This window comes from Mangifera indica, chromosome 15, assembly GCF_011075055.1.
Source record: "Mangifera indica cultivar Alphonso chromosome 15, CATAS_Mindica_2.1, whole genome shotgun sequence".
In the NCBI taxonomy this organism is placed as follows: Eukaryota; Viridiplantae; Streptophyta; class Magnoliopsida; order Sapindales; family Anacardiaceae; genus Mangifera; species Mangifera indica.
Window position 1 is genome coordinate 4,419,333 of NC_058151.1, and position 13,159 is coordinate 4,432,491.

The 13,159-nt window shown below is 31.5% G+C and overlaps 1 protein-coding gene across 2 annotated transcripts; it reads left to right on the forward strand.

The window, feature by feature from the left end:
- Positions 1-7,493: 7,493 nt before the first annotated feature.
- LOC123197244 (transcription factor bHLH48-like) lies at positions 7,494-12,489 on the forward strand. Of its 2 annotated transcripts, XM_044611444.1 has the most exons (7): positions 7,498-8,518; positions 8,607-8,735; positions 8,818-8,883; positions 10,404-10,472; positions 11,013-11,084; positions 11,460-11,667; positions 12,046-12,489. In XM_044611444.1, exons 1-7 carry the CDS (start codon positions 7,994-7,996, stop codon positions 12,057-12,059), a joined length of 1,083 nt encoding a protein of 360 aa, XP_044467379.1. In that variant the 5' UTR covers positions 7,498-7,993; the 3' UTR covers positions 12,060-12,489. The 2 variants fall into 2 exon arrangements, with proteins under 2 accessions (XP_044467380.1, XP_044467379.1); XM_044611445.1 differs by lacking the exon at positions 12,046-12,489 and having other exon boundaries at positions 7,494-8,518; positions 10,404-10,491; positions 11,460-11,601.
- The last annotated feature ends 670 nt before the right edge of the window (positions 12,490-13,159 follow it).

The following is a 13,159-nucleotide window of genomic DNA, read 5'->3' on the forward strand; positions in this document are numbered from 1 at the left end:
GTTTGGGTTTTTTCTTTCAATGGGAAGAGTGGTCAATCAGGTCGCACGGTAGAAAAACCCAGCATAGAAGGGTTCAGCCCGCCACTGTGACACTGTCAGATGACCACCTATGCAAGTTATTCGATTCATCTTGATGGTTAAACATATAAAAGATAGTTGTCTTGATTCAAGTGTCTAATAAGTCAAGAAGATATAATTAAAAAAAGTAAGTTTATTAAGATGTTATCAATAAAATAAAGAATTTTGTTTAATTAGATAAGAGAATTAATAATACAAAATAATTTAATATCATTTAAAAATATAACAATTTTTAATTGTATTAGTTTGTTGGGAAATTTTTATTAATTAATTTAAATATTTCATTGGGGGGATCGATTTGCCTTATATTTTTGGTGGGCCAGTCTGGTCTGTTATTGTACGAGCCCTCCGGTCCACTGATGCTTCTAGACTGCAAGCCCACTTTTCCCTTCTATATACCTTTTTCTAGGGGCAAGAGGTTTGGCTACCTGGTTGAAAAATAAAGGGTTGAAATTGGTCAAATCCTAAAAGTAGGAATCAGCACCGATAGGTTTGGTTTCTCCCTAAAGCCAACCCTATCAATTCTGGTTTCGGTTTTGATTTCGATTCCGATTCTTGCTTATTACAATGGAAAGGCCAGATCAAACAAACTAATCAGTTCATTCTTCGGACAAGACAGTCAATAATCATAGTGCCAGGTAAAGTAACTGTAAATTACAACGAAAACTGAAAAAAAAAAAGATTGTAAATTTCATTAATAAAGCTAGTGTTTTTGTGCCAGTTAATGAAGTGAATTAGTGTTACACCGTGTCACTCCTGAAAGGATATAGACCAAACAGTAATTACCATAAAGCATTTGGATATATATATATATATATATATATATATATATATATATATATACACATTTATATATATCATATGATTAAATAAATTTAAATTAATAATAAAATAATATTTTATTATACGGTAACACATATAAATATATATATATTTGTGTATTTAAAATAAATATTATTTTTAATATTTATTTAAATAGTTTATTAGTTTAATTATCAGTTAGATTGAATCATATTTTTTATCGGAGCAACATCTAATCTGACTCAAAAAACATTACCACACGGGTGATATGTCATCTTCTTTAATGACTGGTTGTTCGGAGTATTCAACTTGTTTTGCAAGAGCAGAATTCTTGGGTTGAGAACTTCGTTATTATTCTCCGGATCAAAACGACATGTTGTTTTGTCCCTTCCCTCGCCTTTTCCTACATCTTGGATTTTTTATTTTCATTGCCAGTCAAGTGACCTTTAAAGGCTTCAATGGCTTGGTGAATGAGGTCTCTCTGGATAAGAATCCCACTTGAAGCAGTAACTGGTATAGCAATTGGAATTTGCCGGTTCCCTTTCTACGATCATTGATTCCAAGGCAATTGAATACTCCACAGTTTCAATTTCATTCGAGTAATTTGCTCACTCCATTGTTTATATGAATTAGAGAATTAAGACTTATTGGTAAATTTGCCATTGTCTTTCTTTTGTTCATCATAATATGGGTTTTAGTGTGGTTAATAATTTTAGTTATTTTTTATTTTTACAGTACAAATCAAATTATTATTTTTTTGTTTACATAATTATAGTAAAGTTTTTACTTTTTTGAGTAATTAATTGATCAACCAACCACTTAGAAATATAAAAAATGATCGACTGACTGATATAACATCCGACCAACCACTTATAAATATAAAAAGTGATTAATTAGATAATTGGTCGGTCTATCAATCACTTAAAAATATATAAACTTGTTTATAATTATATGGTGAAAAATATAATAGTTTTGATATGCATAAATAGAGTAAACAATGACTAAAATAATTAATTAACTAACTCATATTTTTATGCTATTATTATATCCTATGTATTTCAAAAGATGTAAGTTAAAAATATGAATTTTATGATTATATCTTGTGGTAGTTTTAGTTTTCATTGTGTGGCTAATCCATTTTCGCCACTTAATACTGTAGATATTTTAGAGTAATATTATATTGATAAATAAATTATATAATTTGATATGATAATATTTAATTAAGTGATGTTGAAGTCTGAAAAAAAGTAAATAATTATATCACTTAATCATAAATTATCACTTTCAGTTTATATAAATAAATTTATTCAGGTTATTTATTTGTATAATTTTAAAATTTGCAATACTTTAGAGCGGTTCAAACCGCCCTCAGCTTTTACAAAATGTCGTATACCCGACATAGTGTTGGTAGCTTGACAACAGGCTATCCAGATTCGGCTCATTTGAAAACACCATAGATGCCAGCATTCATTTTTCGGGTGAGGTGTGACCCGATTCAGTTGATCCGTCAGCTGTTGGGTTATTTTCGGGTTCGGGTACGGCAACTTGTCTTCGTATTTTTGTGGGCTTGGGCTACAGCAACTGGGTCTAATACTATATGGGTCACTTTCAAGTGGGCCTATTGTACACCAGCCAATCCATTTCCTTGATTATTATTTATTTCATTTTTGCTGTTTGGGAAATTTTTCAAATCATTAATGGTGGCTAGCTCAGTCACCAATCAGCATACCAGCTTCACTGTATAATTATTTTCATCATAAATTATAATCTTTTCTTCAGAATTGTGACAAAAATATTTTTGAATTAATTTCATGTAAAAGGTATAAAAATTAGATTCTGTATACACTAACACAAATATTTTTATAGAAATAAAAAAGAGGATATATTAAATAGGCCCAGTGGAAACTGAAACAAACGTTTGTCCCTGCCTATAGTGAAGGTGTATTAAGTTTCTGTCCTATCTTCCCTATAGATGATAATTTTACTTCGAATTTAAGATTTTTGACCTATATTTATTTCAATAAAAAAAAAATTCTCTGATAAAAATAAAAAAAAGAATGAGGATAAGAATATGGATAAAAAAGATCCCAATAACTAGGTATGAGCCGAGAACGAGAATACATATGTCCTCTTTTTGGCGTACCTTATCCCTATCTCACCCCATCCCTTTTTCAATCTTTTTATATTTATATATTTATTTAAAATACTAACATATATTTATAATTTTAAATTATTTATATTTTTTAAATTTATTTATATTATTTGTTGTGTATATTAAGATGGTTAACATATGTTATTTATAATATTAGAAATCGTGGGTTGGTTTTAGATTTAATTAATTTTTTTGTTTAATATGTTTATATTATATTTAAAGGGTATGAGGAGAAGATTTTTTTCACAAGTATGGAGATACAAATAGGGAATTTTTTCTCATAAGTATGGGTATAAAAAGAGAATTTTTCCCCTTAGAGACGGTGATTTCTTATTATCATTATAACGGGGTGAGAAATAGGATATTCTGCTTGTCATCCCTAATCTTGTCATTGATGTAGAAAGTTTAAAAAACTCAACAGTAAAAAAAAAAAATTATCCTTAGTTTAAATGACAATAGAGAGATTTCATACATAATAAAATGATATAAGTTTAAATCTCTTTTAATAATATTTTTAGATTAAATTTATGATTTATTTAGTATAATACTTATAATATCAGTTGTTAGATTCAAAATTTTACGTACTTAATATAATTATTTCAATTAAAAAAATGGATCAACTAAAATGAGTTTATGTTAAAATAATAATAATAAAAAAAATGGCCCACTTTAGATCATGGCGTTTTAATCTCTATGGCCTATGTACTTTGGTGGTCCTTTTTTAATATATATTCTATCAATTTATGAAATCTTTTTATTACTATTTTCAGTAAATTTTATGTTTTTATTCAATTTAGATATATTATAATAATACTAAATTTTGTTTTTATTTGTATCATAGAAATACAAAATAATATTTTTTTTTTTTGAATAATGGCTGTAATCTTCCTAGATAAGTAAAAACAAAAAGTGTAATGTTTAAATATGGAGCTTATATCAAATGGGAAAGGAATTTGCAATTTTCAAAATTAAAAAAAAAAATTATTTAACTCTTCAAGAGATTTTAGTTAATTAATTCAGGAAAATCAGGTTAAAATGTAATTATAAACAAAACTTAGAATGGAAATTAATTTTATAATTTGTAACATGTACACAAATTAGTTTAGTAGTAAATATAAGGTCAAGAGACTTATTCCCACATAACGTTTAGTGAAAACTTCAATTCATATATGCTAATTTTTGAAAATCTAAATGTCTGTTTTTATATTAAAATTCATTGTTAGCGTTAAAAGTAAAAATATCATGTAGGTAAAAATATTAAAAAAACTAAAAATTTATTACATTTCTTCTCAAAGTTTAAAAACTAACAATTTTGCCTCATCTAAAGTTTGAAAAATAACAATTTTCCCCTTAGGATTTTATTCTCTAACAATTATTCTCTGACCAACTTTCTATACCTGTACGCCCTCTAGTCTACTAAAAGAAGACAGATTGTTGGCCAACCAAAGGTCAACTGATAATTTATTGGCCAAAGTCTGTGTGATCTATCTGTAGACTGACCTGTGCGAATTTACCAAATAACTTGCAACTCATATATACATCCATAAGTTATGCAAAGCGGTAACTTTCAAATAACAAATCATAACATCAACAATTCAACCTATCAAGGTGTTGGCCTAACATGCAATACATACATTTATCATCATCAACTCACATGGAATACTTAAGAAAACTCCTTTCTTAATACTTGTATATCAAAACCCTAAACATAGGAAACCAATTCACATCAACACGACTTTATCATTAACATTTTTGATAAAAATCACATTCAATCCATATCATTCTCATCTACACAATTTCGGTAGAAGAGGAACTCCTCACTCCACAGTTGAATGCATAACAATAGGTGGTAGGGAGATCTTATTGACCTCTAATCCATAGAAGTTGTAGTGCACAAATAAGCTCCCTTCTCCCTAAACTTTCTTTAACCACGTTGTTGAAAACGATCATTGAAACTATCCCAATGACACGTGGTCAACGGACTTCAACACTTTTCTCTTTCTCTCAATAATCGTGCATTTAAGGATAGGAATAATAATTCTTAAAACGCGATAACGTGTTTTTTATAATATTAAAAATGTGCAACATCACACACGAGCGTGTCTCACGTGATTTAAATTTTACGTGAAAATCAGCTTATCTGACTAACGTGACAACAACACACAAACACGACTTCACTATGCACAACCTTATGTCACTCAAAATTTATACTTAGACTTTCAAATCACATTAAATTATTCATATATCAAATAAACTCGTGCATGTATTTTACCTTTGAAACATACCTATGAGTATTACATCTCGGCTCTTGCCTTACGTTTCAATAACCATTTTATTGATTTGACATGAATTTAAAACATTAATGTTTGTTTGTAGAAATGAATTATGAGAGTAATTGCACTAATTTATTCATAGAACCTGATATGATAATATATGATTGCGTGATTTTAAAATAATAGAAAAATTAAATAATTGCATCACCAAACCACTTTTTGCGCAACTAAATTTGTATGAATGAGTTAGTGGAATTTATTTATATATGTAATTTTATTTTAATATTAAAATCATGTGTTTTCTTTGGTCATGACGTGTTATCAATCTTTGGATTTGTAACATTTTATTGTTGTTATTAGTTTGTTTATATATGTAGGAATTTGAATTTGATGAACATAACCAGTTAGTTGGAAATTAATGAGTAAAGTATCTTTCTAAATATATGCTTTGGGTTAACAGTATTGTAGGGTCGAGTTAGCCACAACCCAGTCTAGATTGACTTCGTATAATTTGGCAAGACTTATGTCTAGGCACGTCAATTGGGCCAGATCTAATGGAGGTTTGGCATAAAATACGAAAAAAAAGCACGGTATAAGAAAACCCGGGCCAGTACTATAGTGTGTCGAGCTAGGCCCATGGGCTTATTGGGCCGGGCCTCGGGTTTTAATATTAAACTCCTGGGTTGGCCTGATCCGACTCAATACTTTCTAAAAATAATTTTTTTTTCTTATTTTTGTTGGCAGAAGCAAGGCTTCTGCCTTGCGGCAGAAGGCTTCTCCTACAAGGCAGAAGCCTTAGCCTTTATTTAAATTTTTTTTTAATTAATTAATTATTTTTTATATAAACCCGTTCAATTTTTATTTATTTTCACTTTCATTTATAAATATCTCAATCTCAATTATTTCATTATATTTTCAATCTCATTTTCTCTTATCAATTCTCTTTCAAAAAATATCTGAATTCACAAATAATAATTCATTGTGTTTATAATTTTATTTTTATTTTAATTTTATCATTACAAAATATTACAAATGGATTAAGTATCAAATGAATTCAATCCATTTGAATATTATCATAGTATATATTTATTTATGTTTTATAATTTATACATTATGTAAATTAATTTATTTATACTATATTACAATTTATAATATTTTTCATCATATAACTACGGTATTCTTCCGTCATAAGTAAGCGATTATAAATAAAATATTCTGAGTACTGTTTTCAGTTTTAATAATTGAAAAATAATTTGTATTTAAAAATTTTAAATAAAAATTTTTTAAATATTAATTAAATGGGTCGGGCCGACCCATTTAAGACCCGTTTTTATATGGGCCAAGCCTTGGGCCTTTATATATTAATGGGCCGGCTTGGCTCGAAAGCCCATTACTGTTTGGGTTTCGGGCCCGACCCATTAGCCCAATAGGCCTAGCCTGAGCTAGCCTGACCCATTGACACCTCTATTCATGTCAGTTTGGTATAAAAAAAAAAAACCAAACTGTACTCCATACTATGATAAAAGGACTATGAATTAATAAGATATGGTAACTTAAAAATCATTAAAAATTAAAAAAATAATAAAATATTAATTAAAAAATTTATAATTTAGTGGATTGATTTACAAAAAGGTCATAAGAGCACAACTTTTGAAAGACTTTTAATTTGGGTAATATTTTATTATAAAAAATGAAATATTATCTTAAAAATAAATTAACTAATAGATTATTAAATATAAATGATTATTATATTTGATAAAATTTGATAAAAATTAGTAAGTATAAATAATTATTGTGTTTAATTAGAGGTAATAAAAAATAATAAAATATTATTTTATTTAAATATTCTTAATATAATTATTCTAAAGTATATTTTATATTATTTTTTATATTAATTAAAATTGAAAATATTTTAATTCTAAAAATTTAATAAATAAAAATAAAATTATAATAAAATTAAAATTATCTTGATAATTTTTTAATATCTAAAAAAAATAATAATTAAATTATCATTTATATTATTTATCATATTACTATTGATGATATAAAATTATGGTACATTTATCAAAAAACTTAATAATATATAATATAAATAATAAAAAATAAATTATTACAATAATTTTCTTTTGCGCCAACCAAACAACCCCTTGAGACCTTGAACCATGTCGCGACCCCAAGTATTTGCTAAATCGGTCTGACAAAAAAAAATCCAACAAGTGACAGACCACAACCTAACCCGACAGATGAGGCCGGTGGCCCGATCGGCCTGCCCACTGCCACCTCTGCAGTTTGGGTGAGAAATTAAAAAAAAAAAGAAAAAAACAGGTCAAATCCAATGCTGCCCGATCTTGAGTTTCCATCCCACTTCCTCTCTCTCTCTCTCTCTCTCTCTCCTGATCTCAACTAACCGTACCGTTGTAACTGTACTGAACACCAAGGCAAGGTCCTCTCTCGTAAAAAATGCCCCTATAATCACACTCAAACACCTACTCAACCCAGAAACAAACGTTGCTTTCTCTCTTCTTCAAATGGCTGAGAGAGACTGAGAAGTAATCTCTTACACACAAACAGAAAAAGCATCACATAAGCAACCCACATCCCCATTTAAACTCCTCCTCCTCCTTCTTTACGCAGCCAATTTCTCTCAACTTTTGAAGAATTTTCAGACCTACGTGAGTTTGTTGTTCCAATGGAACCCTCACTTGACCCAAACGCCCTCGATTCTTTCCAATTCAACCAAGAAATTCAACAGTTACTGACCCTACCACAAGAAAATGCAAGCTCCTTCACCGCACTCCTCGAGCTGCCGTCGTCACAAGCCATACAACTCCTCCATCACTCTCCTGAATCCAACGACTCTACTGCACCTGCGCCTCCTCATTCAACCAACCACGCGGTAACCGTCCATGCTCACCACACACCCTATCATTTGCCCGTTGGGGCAAACTTGACTTTTCCATCTAACATAGCCTTGGTTGAACGCGCCGCCAGATTCTCGGTTTTTGCAGACAGCATTAATAATGCTACTACTAATAAATATAATCATAAAAACAATTATCACTCGCCGGAAACTACGGAGTCGATGCCGTCAAATTCAAGCGCGAATATCTGGAAAGTAAAGGACGAACCAGCAGAATCAGACTCCAACAAACCCAATTCATCACCGCCGGCGGAGAAAAAGAGGTCGGTGAAGAGAAAGGAGCGCCAGAAGAAGGTAAATAAACAAGAGAGTTAGGGTTTCTAGTGTTTGTCTTTCAGTAGCTTTTAGCTGTAAATTAATTTCCGAGTTTGTGTTACCACAGGTCAAAGTGGCGACAAAGAAGAGGAAAAGCGGTGCAAACGAAAGCAGCGAAGATGCGGAGAAACTTCCATACGTCCACGTTCGAGCTCGTCGTGGTCAAGCTACAGATAGCCACAGCTTAGCAGAGAGAGTAATTATCTCAATAATTAGGCCTTGATTAATCAGTAATCTTATTAATTAGTGAGGATTAATTAATTGTTTTATTATATCAGGCGAGGAGAGAGAAGATTAATGCACGAATGAAGATTCTAGAGGAGCTGGTCCCAGGCTGCAATAAGGTTAGTTTGTAATTAGCTTAATTAATTAATAATTGGATTAATTAATTATAATTTGATTGATTAATTAATAATTTGATTAAGAATATTCTTTTCCTAAAGCCAAGACTCGGTAACGAATTGTCCTTGTCAAAGGAATGCTTTTGTTTAGTGGCATTACGGTAATTTCAAAATTTTAACCTTGATATTTGAGTAGAGTTTGTGACAAGTCCTTTTTAAGGTCAGCTTCGAAATGATGCTTCGGGACTTGCTTAAATGACGAAAATGCCCTTTCTGGGCATTAGACAAATATCGTAATAATGTGGGAGTGCTAGCTGGATTGAAGCCCTTGGGAGACAAGTATAGTGGACTTATGTTGGATCGGATTACTTTTTGGGTCCCATTTCATTGAAATAGAAATATTGATGCCTACAGAAAAAGGTCCATGGTACTATCTTCTTGTACAAGTTCGGTGTCTATAGCCAATGGGGATGACGAAAGAATGGTTCTATTACCAAACTCACCTACCTAATTGTTGAGTGGGTTTTTTTTTTTTTTTTCTGTTTTTTTAAATTAGAAACGCTGTCTGGTTTGATTGGATAGATAAACCTCGAACACAATAATCGAATCTACAATTACTAAACATGATAATTTTGCTCGACTTTAAGGATTCCGACCTTTTTTAACCCTAACAGGATCGGGATGTGGATGGGGATGGGAATAGAGATAAGGATGAAAAAAATCCTTTCAATCGAGGACGAACCGGGGACGGAAATACATATATCCCTTCCTTGTTCTATCTGGCCCTGCCCTGTCCTGTCTCAGCTCGGCCTTTGTCTCTATCTCCGTCCCTTTATATTAATATATTTACTTAAAATACTTACATATAGTTTTAAATTATTTATGTTTTTTAAATTTATTTATGTTTTTGTTATGCATATTAAAGTGGTTAACATATTATATTTGTGACATTTGAAATAATTGATTGATTTTAATTTTACTTAATTTTGTTATTTAATATATTTATATTATGTTTGAAAGATATAAAAAGAAGATTTTTTTTTTAAAGTATGGGAATGGGGTTTTTTCCCACAGGGATGGAAAGAAAATGGGGAGGGGATGAAAAATCATTTTCCTTCTATATTGGGATGGGTCGGGGACAGAGATTGATATACCATACAAGGACGGAGAGGGATGAGAATTGAGATCTCCTCCCCGTTGCCATTCTTAACAATTATTATATTAAATAAATCAAAATTTCACAAGTATAATAGAAATTCGAATTCAAAGTTTGTTGTTAACCTTTTGATCAAAATAATGAAGGTCGACTAAATGAGGGGTCAATGTATTGTATTGCATCATGACAAATTGCCCCCATTATTGTCAGTTTATGTTTACTCTGATTGAGTGGGATGAAAAAGCTGTTTTACTGTCCTCTATAATGTATTTCAAAGATTTAATTAAAAGTTTGTGTGATATTGAATTGAAATAGCAGATAGTACTTAATATGATAGTTTTTGACTAGGAAAATCTTTGCTTTGCAGATATCTGGTACAGCTTTAGTTTTAGATGAGATTATCAATCATGTGCAGTTGCTACAGCGTCAAGTGGAGGTCAGACTTGCAAATCACGGTTATCAATTTTTTAATCTCTTTTCTTTTTCGTATCTCTTTTTCCCTTTTTATTTATGGAAAATGAGATGGTTTCAACTTGATAAAAAGATTTGTTTGAAAGATTTTTAGAATTAGGTCTGTTCAGAGAGATGTGACGTTCAGCACCTTAACCCCAGTATTTTTGGGTTAGAAAAATTGATCGTGTAATTTTCAAACTTTTAGGTGCTATTTTTCTGTACCAAAAGTGTGCTTGCAAAGAACATATAGAAAGTGAGACCTAAAAATAGTCATCCTATTTTATAATTCAGTTCTCACTTTGCTGCATTAGCCTCCTTTATTTTACTAAAAAGTCATGAATTACTCGCACTTAATCCATTGCAGCAAAGGCAGGTAAAAGTTAAATCCTTAAATCCTCGTATGATGAAACAGAAACTTAAGATATAGTTAGCATGTTAGCTGCATTTGTGATGTTATTTTCATTATCTGCTATTGCTTTTATTGCTGTGATCTTATTCTATTTGTATCACTTTTTGGTTTCAGTTCTTATCAATGAGACTTGCAACAGTGAGTCCAAGAATTGATGTCAACCTTGACAGAATATTGGCTGCAGAAGTAAGTGCATTTCTTTCCCTTGGGTGTAATTTCCAATTGATTTTGTAGTGGAATGTTTATCATATTGTCAGTAATACTAACTTCATTTGGTAAATGGGCATACGTCTATTCTGTTGGTGGGAAGTGAAAATTAGAACTTTTGCAGTCATCATACAGCTCATCCGTTGAGACTCCTATCCAGAATCGTAGGACCATTTTTCTTAATTAATAAGAGGAGGGGAGTGGGTCAGACTTGGACCAACCATCCTATTCCACCTGCCAAAATATTCATTAGAATGCGATGGATATCATCAGCTGAGCTAAATGTATTCCTGTTCATCAGATCAGCCTTTGTTGCTATCACTAACAACTTTAACTATTATTTAATACTTGTAGAGTGGATCCTTAATGGACAGTAACCTTTCCAATATGGTTATACCTCTAACGGGGCCTGAGGTTCAAGTCAATGCAAGCAGACAACAATATCAGCAGCAATGGCATTTGGATGCATACCATCAGCCTGTTTGGGGAAGAGAAGTAGAAAGCCGTAACTTTGTTACTCCAGAAAACTCACTTTTAAGCTATGACGACTCAGCAAATTCAGGTAGATAAGAAATCACTCTCAATCGGGAACATATTTTTCTTATTGACTCATTACACTTGATTACCAATGGATAGGAATCCCATTTTCATGAATTTATTACAAACACTTAAAGTAATGACTTAAGGATGGAGTGTCATATCATATGATATATACTGAAGGCTAACTTGTTTGTCTGCAATTTGCAAGTGTTTACCAATCTAAATTTATTTGTAGAATCTGACTATTATTTCAGGATTTGTGTCACTGTCTTATGAAGCAAAACCCATTAGTCTTATGGAAAAAAAAAAGACCTGAAGCAATAGCTGTAGTTGACTTTTTTTTTTTTTTCTATTCAGTATGGAATTATGAGTCTAACCCCACACTTGCACTGTGGCGCAGGAGCTCTGCACTAAAGTCAACTGAAACGGAGCTAAGATGAAAGAAGTTCCACTGGTAGCTAGTATTGTACATATGGATCATACTATTAGCAGTTAGGCAGAGGGGAGGCCTCAACATTTATCTCGGATTTCCATCTCTTCTATTTACCAGAGTCAGATGGAAACTCAGATTTCTCTGGACTGGAGATGGGAACTTTCAGTATGTTAATCTTACTTTTATATATATATATATATGAATATTACTATATATCTTACTTTATATACTGACTCGTAGAATCATTCAATGGAATTCAAAATTCTGAGATGATTGTATGATTCATATTGTAAAAACATAGAAGGGACTATATCGTAACCATAAGGGAAGTTGGATCTTTTGTGAACTGTCTTTCAATGACGAAATGGCTGCTGCAATATGCCGTGCTTATTTGAATTATCTTTTTGATTATCATATTCTTTTTTCACAATTTTCTACTAGTTTTTTTCTCTTCCCACATCACCCACCAACCCCCCGCCCCCCCCCCCGGGGCAACCCAATTTTACTAGTCCTTTTTATAATTTCATTGCTAGAATTCATTGCATCACAATGTAATTGTTCAGATTGGATATTATAATAAGCTGAGTGTTTCAGTAGACCTGTGAATTTGAACTTGATAAACTCTGAGGTCAGGTTGTTCAAATTGAGTTCGGTTCTATGCAGTGCACGGGGCCTTGGAGACAAGGACCGGCTTTGGCATTGTCACCATGTGCAAGGCCCAACTCGGTTTTTGGTCCAGACCTATAGGTGGCTTGGTGGGTTAGGCCCTTAGGTCTGTTTATTATTTTAATATTATTTATAAAAATAATAAATTGAATATGTTTTAAAATGTTTTACTATTTTAATTTTAATGTAAAATACAAACTATAATTTAAAAAAATCAACTCAAATGTCCGGTCCTAGGAATGGCCCATCGAGCCTCACAGAAGGTCCAAACTAAGGACCAGTCCCTGTCTCCAAGGGCCGAGGGTCCTCCATAGGTTCGGGGCCATTTGCCCACAGCTATGTATCAGGTTAACGTGATTTACTGCAGTTAAGCCAAATAAAACCGTTTCAAGTAATAATAAAACTATATATGCAA